This window comes from Scylla paramamosain, chromosome 3, assembly GCF_035594125.1.
Source record: "Scylla paramamosain isolate STU-SP2022 chromosome 3, ASM3559412v1, whole genome shotgun sequence".
In the NCBI taxonomy this organism is placed as follows: Eukaryota; Metazoa; Arthropoda; class Malacostraca; order Decapoda; family Portunidae; genus Scylla; species Scylla paramamosain.
Genome location: NC_087153.1, coordinates 38,008,102 through 38,026,883, shown reverse-complemented (window position 1 = coordinate 38,026,883; position 18,782 = coordinate 38,008,102). Strand labels below are relative to the sequence as shown.

Sequence of the window (18,782 nt, the reverse complement as noted above, 5' to 3'; positions counted from 1 at the left end):
TTTCAATCATGCATGTTATGACCACTTAGTGAAGCACAAGTTATTTTTCATAAGGAAATATATATATATATATATATATATATATATATATATATATATATATATATATATATATATATATATATATATATATATATAGCTTTTTAATTTGCCTGAAAATGTTGTAGTATTCAAATTCTAAGTGAAGAAAACTCCTCATCAATGAAACCTGCAGGCAATTAGGTGGTGGCAAGACAACCATGAAAAAGTCCTCTTTCTGCTGTGCACCATCTCCTGCCAAATGAAGTTCCAGCACATAAAAACCACCCTAGAGCCAAGGAAAAGATTCCAAAGAGCACAGACAGACCCATGGTTTGTGGGGAAACCTACATTTGACAATCCAGCAAATAAAGGAAATGTACTGTACCATGAGCTCAAGAATGTCTCTAGAGGACACTACAATCATGGACCCATTGTGTGCCCTTTTTCCACTCAGCCTTCTACCTCTTGTGATCCTTGGTGGATTAGCTTAACAGCATGTAAAAGCTTTTCTATAAAGGACTGCCATTGACATGAAGGCAGGGGATCAACTAAAATAATTCAAACCTTTTGGCTATGCATCTCTCTCTCTCTCTCTCTCTCTCTCTCTCTCTCTCTCTCTCTCTCTCTCTCTCTCTCTCTCTCTCCTTTTCCTTCATCCTTCAAGCTCCCATCCTTCCCCCCTCCCCCTCCTTCTTTTCCTTCATCCTCCATGCTATGTAAGAAGAATACAAAGGAAGTCCAAACAGCAACAGATCTTGAAATACTTACTAGGCTGTTTGTGTAGCTATTTTATGCTTTACTATTAATGGGAGAATGAGGGGCGGGAGGAGAAGGAGGGGGAGTGGAGGCGCATGGACGAAAGGTGTGGAATATTTATATCCTCTCCCTGCTTCCACCACCACCACTACCTCCATCACCTGTATCATCATCATCACAACGCTTGCAAATACGACTCCTATATCATTATCAGTTTATCGCTTTAAGTTGCAAAACTTATAAAAAAAAAAAAAAAAAAAAAGCCTTAAAAATGTTCAGATTTTAAAAATGAGTGGCAGGGTAGTGTGGGGGCGCGGATGTGGAACACCAATATTTTCAGAATGGAGAAGGGATACAAAGGAAAGCCAAACAGCAACAGACCTTGCAAGGCTGTCTAGTAACTATTTCTACCTAGCAGCAGGGCAGAGAAACAAGACAGCACAACAGAAGGCTCCTCCCCACCCACCACTCCCTCCAGCTTGTGCTAGCGTGGAAGGAGGAGTGACAAGAACACACACACACACACACACACAGAGAGAGAGAGAGAGAGAGAGAGAGAGAGAGAGACCGATCATGCAATATAATTATTGGTCTGCTATCTATTTTTCATACTTGCCATAGACACATCCCTACACCATCACATCTCAGCCAGCCCACACCTGTGTGTTTCGCCTTCTGTTGGCATGGAAGTGACCTCACGGATTTAATTAAGCTTATAATGGAAAGATAGGGACGGCGGGAGGAGGAAAGGGGGATGATCACACATCTTTTCATTGCGTGGAGTGTGAAGAATGTGGGGAAGAAAAAGATGGAGGGGTGAAGGCCCTTACCTATAATTAACGCCAGTTGTGCTGAGAGACACTAAAACTGCCCATAGTTCCGGCGGTTGTCTGAGGGCGTCTTATGTGGGAGCCTGAGAGGCGGTGCTGCCACCACTGGGACTAGGTGTGTTCTCTTACAGTGCAGGTATGACGTGTTTGCTTATTTTTTTTTTTCCACCATACCAGTGTAAACGGAGAATCACAGACCATAAATACGTAAGAGAAACATGAAAATATTCAACACAAGCAGTTTTAAGAGAGTACCTTCTACGTCGGGCCAAGTGCTTCACTAGCTGTATCGAACGTTGACTTGACTGAACATGAACAGACTTAGTGGAAATTATTGAAATTTTCACGGTTGTTTTACAATTATAATATTATTTTATTCGGGATTCTGCATCATGAATGGGAAAATATCCATGAAAACCCGACTTATTATCTGTATGACCATTTAAAAACATTCTTATAAGAGCTCCGCCAATTTGTACGGACCCTGCAGTGTCAATGAAACGCGATCTGAGTGAAGTGTGTTTTTTTTTTTTTAATATTAATTTCATATATTGGTGTTCACGTCGAGTCCCGCTCACCAGTCACCATGGGCAGCCACATTCACCACACTCAAATGACCAGCGAATCATCTTACACACACACACAGAGAGAGAGAGAGAAAGGTTTTTCAAGTATAATTTGGTGCATAACAACTGAATTATTCTAGTTAATAACTGCTCATTACATCTCTTCTCTACCTTTCCCCCTTCCACAACCCACCACTCACATAATCGGGCAGTAGATTCTCCAATTTTGGATGAACCTTTTGACCTTTCTTTTGAGGATGGCACCCCGGTGAGCTTTTTATTTATTTTTATTTTTGTTCTTTGTGTTGCCCTTGGCCCGTGCCCCTCTTACGTAATAAATAAATAAATAAATAAATAAAGTCTCCACTGGATGGAGGAGGAGACGGAAAGGAAAAGAAAGTATACCCTTAGTGCCAGAATAGTTTAGATGATGACTGTACAGGACATTATGTTTAATATTGATCTCCAGAACACCTATGTAAAATTACCGGACATCTCTCGAAGCGTGTTCCCAAGTGTTCATCTTTGCCTACTTACCGGGATCGTGTCCACCCTTGAAACCATCCCTGACAGGTGTACTATTAACTACCCGCTCATATCCTCATGGATACTGATTAGCTACCCAGAGAATGTCTTAACTGTAACCATCCCTGACAGGTGAATTATTAACTATTAACCATCAACTACCACCATCATAAACACTGATTAATTCTAGAGAATGCTTCAACTGCTACTGTCAACCCTTTCATGACCTCCCAAACAGGAAGGCATTGCTATTTTACATCCTTCGTCTTCCATAACCTTTTCTTCACTAGTTGACAGTACACAAGTTCCTGAGAAACACAGTAACTTAGTTCTGAAAGAATAATTAAATGAATAAAGAGAGTTTCAAAGTCATCTGTTCCCAAAAGGTTGGAATGATGGTGGTTACTTCTGGTATCGGTGGTGCAGTGGTAGCCCAGACTTGGGGACTTACTGGAAGTAGCTGGATGACAGGATGAGTAAGATATGTGAGACTGTGGAGATAATGGGGAATGATTAATTTCCTTCACTCAACCTTTCATCTTTATAAATGTCTTTCTAGCTATACACCAGTCTGGCAATTTCACAAAGGGGGTCCCAGACAGACTCACACACTCACACATCATTCACACTCTTATCCCCATCGGCTCCCAGTGTAAAGGGGCAGTCTATATGTATGAGCATATAACCTTTCTCAAACACTAAAAGGTTTGAATGACCCAGTTACTCAGTGGTGTGGTTTAAAATTGTGCTCTTACTTGCACTATACTGCTTTATTCAGCTTGAAGAGAAACCGTAACAGTCAGAAGGTTAAGGTATCACACAATTTAGCAAGTACTGCAGGAGTGATGCTGCTTGAACACCACTTAAGGGATGTTACTGACTTGCTGTTGCCACATGGTGTTCTGTGAAAGCCACAACAATGAGACAATACTTTAATAAACTGTCAAGATTTTTCTAGTTAAGTAAAAAAAAACTCTTCTTCATCAATACTTTTTACTTTATGATGAAGTTACGTTACAAGGAAATAATCATCATTTTTTGCTTAACTTTTCATTTTTTGACCCTTTACTTTTTTTTCCTTTCTTCTGCTTTGGCTCTTCTAGTTCCATCTCCAGTTCCTTCTCAGTAATGGTTGCTGGACGCTTGTTGCTGTAAGGTAAGAATGCAGTCATGAGTTTATACATATTTAATTTTAAAATAGGTGAAGTATGAATGAGGAAAGATTATGTAGCACAGAGTAGACACGGGATTCTAAGGCTCTGAATGTCACCTAAGTTTAATACAGAGAAAGTTGAAGGTATCACATCACTTTAGACTTGGCTTGATCTATGAGACATTTCTGGTTCTACAAGAGGCATAATTACCCTGTCATTGTCACAGTTAGTGCCTCCCTGGCAGTGTTATAGAAACCTGGGTGTGGAGAAGTGTGCTTTCCTGACTCACCTCTTCACACTGATCACAGTGTTTGGTCCTCCCTTGAGTGCTGCCTGCCATGCTGCCTCGTCACTCTTGATGGCGAACTTGCTAATGTCTCCCAGCAATTCATTGGCTTGGGGCTGCAGCTTCTGTCTCTTTTCCTTTTCTTTATAGTCCTGTTTAGGCACAAAAATTAAATAACATATGATAGTGATAGGATTTATCACATAAATTTGAGGTTTTCAAACTGGTAACTTCTACAAAAAAAAAAAGAAAAAAAAAAATTAAACTATTTTATTTTCAAGCATCTAATTCAAATCATAAATCTCCACAAGAAGAGTGACTGATGGAAACAGCAACAGACTCAGACTTCCATTCAAGAGACTTCATATTCTTATTAAAAGAAACATGAGAGAGAGAGAGAGAGAGAGAGAGAGAGAGAGAGAGAGAGAGAGAGAGAGAGAGAGAGAGAGAGAGAGAGAGAGAGAGAGAGAGAGAGAGAGAGAGAGAGAGAGAGAGAGAGAGAGAGAGAGAGAGAGAGAGAGAGAGAGAGAGAGAGAGAGAGAGAGAGAGAGAGAGAGAGAGAGAGAGAGAGAGAGAGAGAGAGAGAGAGAGAGAGAGAGAGAGAGAGAGAGAGAGAAAAACTCACCTCAGCTGCCTCCTCCAAGTCTTGGTCAAGAGATATGGACACAGGTACAAACTCAGCCAGCTTCTTGGTGGTCTTGGGAAGGTGCTTGGTGAGTGCTTCCTCCTGCAAGGTTGCCATGGTCTTCAGCACACGGCGCATGGCCCTGTTGAACTGCCCCAGCACCGACTCCACAGGCAGGTCCAGCAGCTGGCTGACCTCATCAAAGTTCTTCAGCTGGAGTCCTAGACCAACCATAAGAGCCTGGAGGTGAAGAGAAGCTGATGTGCATATGTTTGCATGTAAGTGATCAAAGAATTCTTAAGCATCTATGTAACTAGAGAAAGGATCTTGTTTGGCATCTCTTGTGGGATGAGGGATGGACAGGACTGAAATACTGTTTGAAGCTGTGTCCAAATTAATGTCATTTGTGTCTTACTGAACATTAACATAACTCTCATATAAGATGGAAAACAAATGAATTATAGAAGTAAAACTAAATTATTTTCTCTATCTATATAACTAAATTATTAACTACATAAAAGAAGTCAGAAGATAAAAGATGTACTGTAAACTGACAAAGTGATCAGTTATCAACAATATCTTCCCTGCACCATTAATTTGCAGAAAATGGTGAGCAAATACAAGACTATGGTTTCCATGTGGGTATTGCAACATGAGTGCAAGGAATTATTTGAGAGATAACTGCATTAAATGGCATGAGACAACCTTTTTGATCATTGAGATTTCTATACAAAATGAAAAACTAAACTGTCTTTTAGGCACTGATATTTCACTGAGACTTCTACACAAAATGAAAAACTAAACTGATATTCTCATGAAATAAAGGGCAATGGAAAGGTTTCTGGAAAGCTTCTAGTGTTCCCTAACTCTCCCTTTGGAACTATCTCCTGGTCAGTGTGTTTTGTAATCATACAGACAGTTTAACAAATGACATTCAAAGAAGCAGACCGGCTCTTGGTAAATATTGCCCACTTATAATAAATATTACAAGTAGGAAACAAACTTACAGATTGAATTGGAGACAGATGGAGTGCAGAAAACCTATGGGAGAAGAAGAGGGAAGAAATGTGAGGCAGAATGTCTGTTATGAGATGACGGTCAGCAAGATTCTTGGAGTACTTTTCCAGGCGCAGCAAGTCATGTCCATTCACAAGTGTCTTCAGCTCCTCCCACTCAATTGCTGAAAATATTTCAAACTTGTTAATGTTATTTTTATAGTCATAACTTTTATATCAAGAAAGAATAATGTGATGTTCATTTGATTAAAAGTAAAGTTTATGCTACAGCTGAAGTATAATTCTCAACTAATGTCTTTCTTTTATGGAATTATTTTAGGAAAATGCAAGTTGCCCATTTTACATCATCACAAAGGTTTGGCAGATCTGGAGAGGGAAATCCTTGGCTCTCAGCCAAGCAGGGGCAGGGAAGAAGGAGCAAAGGGTGATGAAACATGTGCCACAAGGAAGTAGATGACAAAAAAGATTAGTATCAATTAAGAGAAAGCCATGGCCACAAAACCTGAATAATGTAAGGCCTAACCTCTCCATGGTACAGTCTTTGCATGGGCCTGAATCACTGCCAGGGACAGCATGGGGTGCAGGTCACTCAGTGGTCCGCCGAGCAGAGAAAGGAACCTTCGTAAAAACTCTGAGGAGGCATCCTGCAGCCAGGAGGGGGCAGTCTCAGAGTCACTTGTCTCCTCTGGGCTTGACAACATGTGCACCATGACACAGCTGTGTTCACCTGTCACTTTGTTGGCTACCTGGCTGTAAAGAGTCAACAGCTTCAGTATCAAAGGTTTATGTGTTTGGTGCAAAAAAACAACCAAACATTTCAATGGATCTTGAAGGAGATATTCTCAAAAAGTAACTGGGCTTGAACCACTGACTTATTAAATATTCATCCTCTTCTATGGCTCTTTTGCCAATACACTGCAGGTATTTGTTTAATCCTTGCTTAACCTATTAATTTTGTAAATCAAACTATAATGTCAGACTACTAGAATTCCCTGCTCATTTCTGCATTTCCTCCACCTATGACCTAAATTCTTTCAATTTCAAGACAATTCTCATAATTCTGGCTGTACCCATTAGGGGCTAACACTTTTAGTGGGCTTTTTCTTTAAGTCCTTTTTGTTTCCTTTGCCAGAATCTCTCTAAAATTAAAAGACAAATAAATAAATAAATAAATAAATAAATAAATAAACACAGGCACAGCAATGACAACACAGGTACCCTCTCTACCCTAAGCACAAATAAGCCTTTCCTTACCTGATGTACAGTGGCACATAGCCTGCTCGACACCAGAATTTGAGCAGAGGCAGTGTGACCCCATAGGATACTCCCAGGTAGTCTACAGCCTCGGGTGGGCGCTCTCCCAGGGCTGAGAGCAAAGGTTCACTGCTCTGTCTTGGAACTGCAGGGAGAAATATGCTGTTTTACAGCAATACTCGTACATGGAAGCTGTGACAGGGTAGAGGTGGTGACAGCAGGACTTATAGAATGTAAGCAAGATTTGTTACAATGAAGGTGTTATTAAGTATGTAGCACATCTATGAGAGAGAGAGAGAGAGAGAGAGAGAGAGAGAGAGAGAGAGAGAGAGAGAGAGAGAGAGAGAGAGAGAGAGAGAGAGAGAGAGAGAGAGAGAGAGAGAGAGAGAGAGAGAGAGAGAGAGAGAGAGAGAGAGAGAGAGAGAGAGAGAGAGAGAGAGAGAGAGAGAGAGAGAGAGAGAGAGAGAGAGAGAGAATTACCAATGCTATCTTTATCAGTGGTGGGGTCTTGTGTTGGCTGCGGAAGGGTGACAGCGGAATCATCCAGGGCAAGGTGCTTCCCTCCATAGTAGTCACTGAGGAGGCTAATGGCTCTTGACCCATAGCCCATCGACTGTGAAGGAAAGTGTCTTTGTGAGGACAGTACTTGAGATACATGCTACTTATCTTTGTCATGCCCACCTTTAGATGCATCACAGAGATACTGATAAACTGATTTGAAGACACGGTAAACTTGACTGAATCCCTGACATGAATATAGAAACTACAATGCCTTAGATATCAGGGACATAAGGCTTGTTAAGTCACACGATAATTTGTGGGGTCTTAGTAGTTATGGTCAGAAGTCAAGTCAAACCAAACTTCCTTCCTCAGTGCTTAGAGTTTTCCTTAACTGTAAGTCCTTTAATCTGCCAAGAGTTCATCAACTGTCAGGTTTTTCAAGGAGACTGTCAGTAGATCAGAGGACATAAAATCAAGGGTAACAGCAAAATACAATGAAAATGAGTACAGAATGTTATGCAACTTCTGACTGCAAGTGTACCTCCAGTTAATATGTCTTTATACTTATCATATAACTTATTATCTTTTCCTGTTCATCTGCAAAGTAGCTGTAATATGTATCTATCTCCATACCAGGGTGACAATCCCATGTGGGTGGCCCAGACAAAACACCACATATTCATACACACATCATTCACACTCTTAGCCTCATCAGCCCCTGGTGGAGAGGGATAGTCTTATGGACCACCCCACTACACCAGGAATAAAAAGTCATAAAATTATAGAATAATATGGACTGTCAGCCAACCTGACAGCTAGGTTCATGAGCTAAATGTGCACCACAGATTTTCATGCTTGATGCGGCTAACTCAGATCCTGACTTCAGTTCGAATAAGTCCAACTCGTGTCTAAATAAAGCTAACTTGTCCTCCACTAAAACCAACTCATGAACTAATAACCCAGTTCACAAACTCACATCACATACTGATAATTCCACTTACATCATGATAAACTCAAGTTACATTCAAATAAATCTAACTTATAACATCTTAACTTTGGGTTGAACTTTATCCCAAACCAAGAACATTAATGAACTGAACTAACTTGTGAAGTCACGCGAGATTGGTCGTGGCCCTGTTTTACTGAATAATCACTCACCCTTCATCTTGATGTGGGAAACTAACAGTTAAGAATGGCGTTAAAATGATGATGGCAATAATGATCATGATGATGAATATAACATGAGGTGTCTGTACCTGGTAATCAGGATGTGTTGCCACCCTGACCACCCTCACTCCCTTCAGCTGGGTAAGGTCAGGCTGGAGGAACTGAGCTGACAGCAGCCAGGGAACCAAGTCCCCTGAGGGACGCTCTCCCCGACTCCTGGTGGCTTTGGACACTGAAGCAGGGATTCCTCCTTCCAAGCATACCTAAAAGTTATAACACAGAGATTAAATATTCGACACATCTGAAACACTTATTTATCACTAGCATTTGTACATGATTCATTTAGTGCAAGGCTTTCAAAATAATATATTACAATACTAGTTAGCCTTTTCAGGTAAAGCTATTAATTTTACTGGAGGAATAGAACAAATACAAACACAAAACACATGTCTGGTTTCTATATAGTTGAGCATTCTAATACAATCCCTCAGCAATAAAAGATGAATATTAATATGTAAAATTTGAGATAAAAAAGTCTGTGCAGAATGAAAACCATTTTCATGATAGTTATGCATTCAAATAATCATCAGAACTTAACTACCCAGTAAGTTGACTATTAGAGAGACTCAATATTATGAACTAAATAAAGTATTCCGCTAACTGTTTGCTGAGCCTATCTGGTATGATGATGACCAAAACCTGAAACAAGAGCAAGGAAACAAGACAACAAGAACTGCAAAGAATGTTTGGTTAGAAGAGCACCTGTATGACAGCCAGCACAGTGGGTAAGGTTGCTGTTGAACCGGGTGGCAAAGGCGGCAGCAACACAAAGAGGTGGTGGGCTGGAGCATCACACAACACCTGCAGGTCATCAGGGGAGTTGCGGTAGTGTGATGCCACAAGCAGAGCCACCATCTGCTGCAGGAAGGCCTCACTCTCACTATGACCACTGAACAACACTTCTCTGTAGAAAGAGTGAGTCACTGCTACTACTACTACTTCTCTGGTGATTTCTCTGCCATCAATATATTAAATCTTTTACTGTTATAGTCATCCTTTGTTAACCTTCTTAACACTGTAAAAAGAAGACAAAAAGAGAAAACAGGTCAATTTTATTATTTTACACTACAGAAATATTTATGAGAGCTCAGCACAAAAATATAATTAAAATGTTGTAGATACTGTAGCATAATTTTTTTTTGTCTAGCAGTGGAAGGGTTGACAAAGTATGGATGGAGTATTAAAGTTGTCATAAAGACACTAGATGAGAGCAACAGGCAAATGTGGAGTAAACACACAAAATGAAAGAGGAAATATATCAAAGTAATATACAGAATGAAACAGTGAGGGCTTAAAAGCTTAAATACTTCAAAATAAAGCAAGAGAAAAGTGGAAACAAAAACACAGGTAATAAAACAATGAATGAAACTGGGAACCCTTAGTGAGCCTTTTCTTTCTTTCTTTTTTTTTTTTTTTCACTTTTTTTGTTGCCCATAGCCAGTGCCCCTCTTGCATAAAAATTTATAATGAAAATAGATAACTAAAATGAATCTCAAAATGCTTAAGTCTAGACTGTGCCTCAACCAACCTGTTCACATAGTAGAGTTGGCAGGTGTGGGGCGGGGGGCAGGTGGTGGAGGACGGCACGACTGAGGTGGCGTCAAGGCAGAGGAGCTGATGCAGCCAAGCCTCCACTGGGTCATGGGGAGCATAGCGCACACTCTCCTCCAGTGTAACCTCGTGGAGGGAGCGTCCTGGAAACAGCTTGGTGTGAGACACAGCAGCAACAGAAATGCAAGACAATACTAAACCTTGTCACTCACACACCTTGGTTCTCACACTCCTCAGGCAATCGTGAAAGCAAATACCAGCAGATTAACTCAAGAAAATATTAAAATATTTTTCAAAATGGTGATGATATTGATAAAAACAAGAGAACTTTTGGGACTAGTACTCTGTGGGCTTTTTTTTTTTACATTTTTTGTTGTCCTTGGCCAGTGCCCCTCTTACATAACAAGAAGAAACAAAAATAAACAAAAGAATCATAAAGGAACACAATGAATGCAATGTTGTTTACTCATGGTAGATAAATGTTCATGAAAGCTGTCATTACCAAAAAATATGAACAACCATGTTGTGACAAGCATCATTCATGCTGACTTGGCTACTGAAGGGAACCTATGCATATCTATTAGTGTATGAAAAGCCTCTTTTTCTAATAAGTTTAGAATGATTACTATGGAGTGATATGAAGATGGTGATCTGACAGGAGTCACCTGAGTTAGCTTGCTGATTCTATCAGCATCAATCAGCATTTGTATGGTGGCAGAGGAGATCTTCATTGTCAAGAACTGACAGACCTCCTCACTGTGATGTCCTTTCAAAATTAACCAAGGGAGTGCATTCTTCCCCAGGTGTTGCCAAACAGTTCAAATGAAGAGTATTGAATCTACAGGTTGGTCTGTTTCCATCAAAGAACAAACCTCAACATTCTCTTCTTTTACCACATAAGAGTAATGATACTGTCTGCAGTTCATTGGCTTAACCCTTTCACTGCTATGTGCACATCTTTTTCGAATCACTAATCACTCTAAGACACCTTTCCTAACCCTACAGCCACCTCCAAGCACTGTACTACCTAGGAATTGCAAAATGTATTCTTTTTACCTCCACCTTTCTTGAACATGCTTATAAAGACTCCAGATGTTGCTTTTAGTGCTGTGAATTGCTGTATATCACAGTGAGAGAATTAAAGTCACTAAAAGCGTGGACATCATTATATCAGCCATCCTGTCCTGCCTCCCTTACTGGTTGGGGCTGCATCCACAGTGTTGGTCGATGCCACCACAGCAGTGCCTGCCTGTCCTGCCTGGACCCTCAGCTGCTGGAGGAGTTTCAGGGAGAGGGAGCGTCCAGTACCCTCATAGCTGCGGCCAGCAAAGAAAATGTCTTCAGGTACTGTTATGTCTCAAGAGTAACACAAACAACAGTGAAAAACTAAATCTGTGAATACAAGCAACTGAAAAATTATAAAATAAATTAGGAAAATTAAATAAAAGGACTCTGATTCTTGAAATAAAATACTGGTATAAAACACGACTGATTTTCCAATAAGAAAGTTCCACATGCAATAACTGAAATGTTAGAAAAATATAGACAAATACTTTTAAACAATTTAAAGGGCAATCCAGTGGTGTGCAGATCAATCAGTCAGTATCTACATCACTTAAAAGTTAGCCATGATAAGGTTTCATAGGACAAAAACTCTCACATTCATGACACGTACCATTATTTAAAATCTTCCCTATGATACCATATAATTAGTGTCAAAGTCCCATAGACTGCAAAAATCAAAACTACTCTCTCTCTCTCTCTCTCTCTCTCTCTTGATAATGATAGTGTTGTTAGAAGTGATGATGATAAGATTTCATGTAAAATGGAACGTCATCACTGTATTTTCCTGTTCCAATAGATGTGGTGCGGCGTGACTCACCCGTTGATGGTGGATGACATGATGGCATTGCAGGAGCCTATGAGTGCCTTCACCTGAGGTAGTGGGATGGCTGCTGCCTCATCCACCACCACCAGCTCTGCATGGCTCAGCTTTCCTGCATCACCTGGAGATATGTACTGTGGAGAAGAGAACAATGACAGTAAGGAAATGAAATATGAGGTTTTGCTGTAATAGAGAGAGAATATTGACAGTGAAAGGTAAGGTGGCTAGTGTGAGTAACCAAGTGACAATATAGGGATGGTATGAGACAGGAAAAACACAGAACTAGGTGTGAAGATGAGATGGGAGGTTTTGTTGTACTGCAGGGACAAGAATATTAACAGTGAATGGTAATGCAGCCAGTGAGAATAACAGAATGACAATCTTGGGATGGTAACAGGAGGCAGGGCTGACAGAGAACTAGAAGAGATGAGATGGGTTTTAAGGGAATAGTCTGCAATAGAGGCAGCTGATCAGATATGTGTGAAGGCGAACAGACCAATGGGATCAAAAAGACTGATGATAAGGGTAAGATGGCATTGACTCACACTAGAGAATATTCGAGAAATTAAATGTAACCACTTACTCAAGTTTGCAATACAATCAGCTCTAAATGCTAACAAGAGTTCTCTGAAAACAAACCTCATTTCAAAATCAAACACATTTTGGTACAGATGCAATGCTCAGTGGATCTGAAAGAGGAATAATGAGACGAATAGGAAATAAAAACATGACAAGGCACAGGCTTTGTCAGAATGCAGGAGGCATTGCTACAGGTAGTGTGGGCTGAAAACAGTGTGGCCCTCACCTGTACAGTCTGGCGGTAGTCTCTGAACACATTGATGCGCACCACTGCATCACCAAACTCAGCACTGGTGGACTGAATGATCTCATAGTCATTCTGCTCTTCATACTCAAGGGCATCAAAACCTGTAGGATAAAAGTTCTATTATTTCTACACTAGCCTGCTTGGAAAAACACATGCGACTGCATTAATAAATTTTTAAGGTATTTCATAGTGACACTTCATATAAAAAGTAAAGTAACAACATTATGATAAAAGTTCTATTATTTCTACACTAGCCTGCTTGGAAAAAATGCAACATGTGACTGCATTAATATATTTTTAAGGTATTTCATAGTGACACTTCAATATAAGAAGTAAAGTAAAAACATTATTCTTTTACAATTACCCTCCTAAACATCAGAGGGCATCTCTTACAGTGTAGCATTCTACAAGATGTACATACAATATGCCGTTCATGTGGTGCTTAGAGAGAAAAGAGAACCAACAGCCTGCACATCCTTCACCTTTTACAATGACAGTATCACAAAACCTGACCTTTAAAGACAAATTCAAAGAAGGTGCCAAGGTTCTCTGGGGTCGGACTGGTGACAAAGATGTTGTTGAGGCCTACATGGATGGCTGCTGCTGTTGCCAGGCCCAGAGCAGCTGACTTTCCTCGCCCTCTGCCGGCCGTGACTGCCACTGTGCCCTGCACACTCTTCTCCGTGATGAGGTCAATCATCTTCAGCAGTGCCTGGGCCTGAGGTCAGAAGAACCACCAGGTGAAGAATGTTTCTCTAATGACTAGGCTGAAGTAATGCAGATCTGCATCAAACTGAATGAAGAAAACAAGAAAATAGTAGTGACATTTCAAAGACTCACCTGATCAAAAGTCCTGCAGCAGCTCACCAGTTGTGGCAAAGGTTTGTCAGCATCTTCCAGAGAAGTTCTCAGCTCCTTCAGCTTAGCCTGTGAGGCCTCAGCACCACGCAGGGAGAGAGTGTCTGGTGGTGCTGTTGGTCTGTTGAGGGCTGGCAGCTCACTGGTGACCTGCAGCTGGTCATTCAGGACCAGACAAGACTTGCACCACCCCAGTGACAACACAAACCTGCCAGACATGAAATGCTCTGAGGGCTTTGGTCTTTTTTCATAACTAAGCTACATTATTAAATTCTTCTTAACAAGGAATAAATACATAAATACATAAATATAGAAATTTATAACACTTGGATAAAGCATCAAAAGTTACAACCATTACAACTTTGGGTATGTGAGTTGACCACTGATGATGATCATCTTTATTAAAATTTTATGATGAAATAATCTATACGTTCCATGAGGAAATTATTGATAACTCTGAATCTCCCACTTATAAATCAAATAAACTCTGCATGTGTAAACACTGATTAAAATGAGATTAAAGTGAAGTGATAAGCAGCTACACTTGCACAATGCCTAGGAACACACATCAAAATTGCCAGAATGGTGCTGCAATCCATGTGAGAGCTTTCAAGCCTTCAAGTTGTTGTGTACTCTCTTGTGTTATTCCTGAATGAACTGACGCTTCATTAGACAACACCAGATACACTGGGGACCAATTCTTTTCTGACCACACTGCATAAGGGTTAGTTGTGCAGCATACATTACATAATTCAATAAAAAATCAACACATATAAATAATGTATGTGGCCAAAGTTTACAACACATTACACTGACCTTTCATTGAAAAGTGGGGTGACCTTGGGATGGGAGTAAGTCTTGAGGCGAGAATGGACATCCATGGAAACTGAGAAGAGCTGCCGTAGTGACTGCACCTCTGGTGTCAGGAACACCACCAGTCCCCCACCAGACACAGTCTCCACCACACGGCACAGGATGTTGGGAGTCAGCCCCTCAAAGTCCTATAAAAAATAGGTTTTCAAAAATACAGAAATGGTCACTAAATCTGCTTTTTCTTTGTTTTCCCAAATTTATGTAAAGAAATATATTTTCTATTATTTATCAAAGGAAAAGAAAATAATACCATTTGGGTGTACATACTTCTAGGTGAGAATATTGCTTAAAAATAAATAAATGAATAAATAAATAATAAATAATATTAATTGTGTGTGTGCATCTAACACGAGGCAAACTGGGTACTGGTCAGACAGCAGTGCATTAGATCCTGTGTATGTGAGAACACTCTCTATAACATGGGGAGCAGTAATGTTGGAATATTTGAGAGAGTGGAGGATGCAAGAATGTAATGGGTGGATCATGTAGGAAAGTAATGTATAAACAGGAGCAGAGAAAAACTATTTTGGCCACACTCACAAGGGAATAAAAACGAGTGCCTGAATAGATTACACCATTTAGATTAAATTTACCTTTCCAGAGTCAATTCACAATAAAAAGATGCATACATATAAATAAAACAAAGTTCAAATTGGGTAAGGTGTACTTTACTGTAAGGATCATACAGGATAAGGTATCCATTGGGCAGCTCACCTGTATGACACACATGCCAAAGGTGTTCCCCAGCAGCTTGTGGGAGTCCTGGAAGGCACAATACCTCACTGGTGTTGATAGGAGGAAGAGATCAAATGCATTTTCCTTAGAGATGTCACACTTTCCTGAGCTGATTTTCTTCTCCAGTTTCTTGAGATGTTTCCGACTGTGCCTAGTAAAGAATATGTTCCATTCAAAGAAATATTTCATGTTATAGGATCAAGGAGATACAATGATGAATACAGAGAATTAAACAATAACTACATGTTCTTCACAGTAATGAAGAAATCTTAGATGAAATATAAACCCAGAGGAGTTTGGTATATTAGGTATAAGAAGAGTTAGATATATTAGGTGAGAGAGGAGTTTGATACATAAAGTGTAAAATATTAATGGAGGATCACCTTGGAATGTCTGAGTCTTTCTTGTGGCACCAGAGGACTGAGTGCCTTTCCCCCGATGCCTTGGTGAGCAGGTGGTGGAGGATCATCACCTGACAACACAGGAGCCTTGTAACATTCAAGAATATGGCATAAATAAGTAAGAAAATATCTAAATAACATTAGCATGCATTTTCACTTCAGGGAGGGTATATTAGATTTTGATAAATTCAGTTCTTTCACTGCTCATCCCTTCATTGCATTGATCATGGCTTGAAAATGCATCATATTTTGCCAAGAAATGGACTGTCACTGTCTGGAAATTAATAGGTTAGGTTGATTTCCATAATATCCTACAAATGTTATAAGTTTCCCTAATATTTTGTGTTAGTGTGCATGACTCCACAAACACACACATACACACACATTCACTGACTGACAAAGTTGTGTGAGCAAGGAGCATTCATAGTTTAGATAATCTAATCAATAGCATCTCCTAACAAAGCAGCAAAATATCCACTTACAGTGATGAGGTACTTAATATACAACACGTTTGTGGTGGTTTTATTTGTGGGTCAACTTTAGTGTATCTACAGCAGCTCCTTAAAAATCTGGCAAGTGCCTTACAAATTCCAAGTCCACACAGATGAACCTCCTGTGAAGGCACACAGAGTGATGTGTGTGTTCATATGTTGGGTGTTTTATCTGTCAATCACAACAAAAAGTATGGACCTGTGCACTGGAAGCATGATGCAATACCACACAATTTTATAGAGCTGCCAATCAAAAGGCAGAATGTGTGGACCTGCACACTGGAGGCATGACACTGTATCAAACCAACTGATTGGCCCTAGCAGCACTTCAGTTTACTTGATGCCATGGCCCCAGACAGATGTGCAGATTGCAATATCGGATTAATCAGCTTTTGCCTATGTTATTGGCAAAAACAAGAGATTTGTTTGATTTGTGTGTCCATTACAAGTTTGTCTTGGAAAAGAAAAAAGTGTGGGGAAGGCAGCTATACTTAACCTAAACCAGAGGCTCTGGCACTGTCAAAAAAAAAAAAGTGGAAAAGAACACAAGAAAAACATTAAGTGTTTGTGGCATGGAAGTGTATTTAAGAACACTTTCTTTGATAATGCCTATATGGATATTGAAACTATTCTTGTGTTCATAAATGCTTACGTGTGTATATTTGTATATTTTTTGTTTGGAGTGAACTGAAAGTAAGTGACAAGAGGAACTGTGACTGAGTTAGTTTTTGTAGAAAAGTGTTGATTGAGTAGTGTTGGAAGAAGAACAAACAAATTAGAGATGAAGGAAAAATTGTAGAAATAGATGAAAGTAAGTTTGGAAAAAAGAAAAAAATAGCATGGGTGGGTTAGTGGAAGGACAGCAGGTGTTCGGTCATATTATATCTGATTGCTGGAAATACATTTGTTTATAAGAAGAAGGGCACCAACACCAAACTGTTAACCTCTCCGTCAACTTTGTGGACCCGAACAACAGGGCTACACACACTAACACTGGCTGTGGAGAGAAGCGAAGAATAAAGTGCCTCTCTATGGTGGAAGAAGTAAGCACTTTGTAGGCTACCTTGCAAGGTCAATGTTTATTATGGCCATTGCTGACCCCAGCAAGCATTTTCATGTCTTTCTTCAAGAGACCGCTTCCTTGAACAGCCCCTATAGTTCAAACCACCCAGAGACCCAAAGACACCAGCTGCCTCAAGTTCTTTGTAATTCTACAAGTGTTTGGCAAACCGTTGTATATTTGGATATTTCTGTACTTTAAAAATTTAACTTAATTTTCTCTGTACTTTAACCCCAGCACTGGGTCAAGCAATAGTGCGTATGTGCCACCTTGCCTCCTGGCTAGATTATAATGTCAAGGTAAACTAGGTTAGGCTAAGTTAAGTTAGATTAGGTCAAGGGGGAGGTCAAGGAGGCACAGCCCACTATCAGGTTAGGTTAGGTTACAGGGGTTCAGGGGGGCATAGCCCTTGTTAGGTTAGGTTACAGGGATTGAAGGGAGGGCATAGCCCTTGTTACATTAGGTAAGGGAGGATCGAAGGGGTGGACCCGTTAGGTTAGGTTAATTTAGGTCAAGGGAGGTGTAGCCCCACCCCATTTAGTTAGGTTAAGTTAGCTTGGGGAGCATCAAGGGAGCACAGCCCCCCATTTGGTTAAGTTAAGTAAAGTTAGATTAAGAGGCATTGAGGGTGGCGTAGTCCCACATTACGTTAGGGAGCCTATATTTTAGTCATACTTGCTCCCCGTGCACAAAAAATTTTTGAAAACAAGATTGTCCTGTAGATTTTTCTCAAAAGCCAAATTTCACTAATTTTTTTTTTTTTATGTACCCCACCTGAAAACCCGCTTTCTCACCAGGTCCCCAAGTTTGTCAAGGCTAGGGAGGGGCAACAAATTAATACAGAAAGAAATGCTATTGGTAAGATTTACCCACGGTTTTGAAGATAAAATTTACATATTAATTTTAAAGGCCGAGACATTATGAGCTTGACTTAATCCTGCAAAAATACTATTACGTAACAGCACCCCCCACCCACCCACACACACACACACACACACACACACACACACACACACACACACCACCTTGCCTTACCTGGTTCCTGGCGGTCTGTCCCAGCACACTAAGCAGGGAGCGGTGCCTCAGTCTCACACAACGCTCCACTAGGTTTTTAACGCGAGGGTCCACTGCTACCTTCTCCATCACGTCTGCGCTGCTTGTCTTCTCCCTCTTCATTGCGTCTCCTGGCAAGGCTGCCTTCATTGCCATTCATTCAAGCTGGCAATTACTTTTACTGATGGTGGTCCCTGTGTTGAGTTCAAGAGCATCAGTGTATCAGTGTCATCTGTCTTGATGTCTTCGTTCACGCCGCCATCTCTTGCCATGTGCTGGAGCCTGGAT

General features: G+C 40.4%; 1 protein-coding gene across 1 annotated transcript in view; it reads right to left on the bottom strand.

Moving 5' to 3' along the window:
• The window catches only part of LOC135095123 (RNA cytidine acetyltransferase-like), a 26,651-nt gene extending 7,869 nt beyond the window's left edge, over positions 1 to 18,782 (bottom strand). The window contains exons 1-19 of the mRNA XM_063995886.1: positions 18,477 to 18,782; positions 15,873 to 15,961; positions 15,469 to 15,640; positions 14,698 to 14,882; positions 13,864 to 14,089; positions 13,537 to 13,741; positions 13,003 to 13,124; positions 12,195 to 12,331; positions 11,510 to 11,628; positions 10,290 to 10,455; positions 9,464 to 9,665; positions 8,791 to 8,964; positions 7,514 to 7,646; positions 7,034 to 7,178; positions 6,303 to 6,529; positions 5,771 to 5,943; positions 4,764 to 5,003; positions 4,142 to 4,290; positions 1,608 to 3,847 (exon numbers count right to left, since the gene is read on the bottom strand). Of these exons, the coding sequence (XP_063851956.1) occupies positions 3,730 to 3,847; positions 4,142 to 4,290; positions 4,764 to 5,003; positions 5,771 to 5,943; positions 6,303 to 6,529; positions 7,034 to 7,178; positions 7,514 to 7,646; positions 8,791 to 8,964; positions 9,464 to 9,665; positions 10,290 to 10,455; positions 11,510 to 11,628; positions 12,195 to 12,331; positions 13,003 to 13,124; positions 13,537 to 13,741; positions 13,864 to 14,089; positions 14,698 to 14,882; positions 15,469 to 15,640; positions 15,873 to 15,961; positions 18,477 to 18,650 (3,156 nt within the window). The 5' untranslated portion in view covers positions 18,651 to 18,782 and the 3' untranslated portion in view covers positions 1,608 to 3,729. The remainder of the gene's footprint in view (positions 1 to 1,607; positions 3,848 to 4,141; positions 4,291 to 4,763; positions 5,004 to 5,770; positions 5,944 to 6,302; positions 6,530 to 7,033; positions 7,179 to 7,513; positions 7,647 to 8,790; positions 8,965 to 9,463; positions 9,666 to 10,289; positions 10,456 to 11,509; positions 11,629 to 12,194; positions 12,332 to 13,002; positions 13,125 to 13,536; positions 13,742 to 13,863; positions 14,090 to 14,697; positions 14,883 to 15,468; positions 15,641 to 15,872; positions 15,962 to 18,476) is intronic.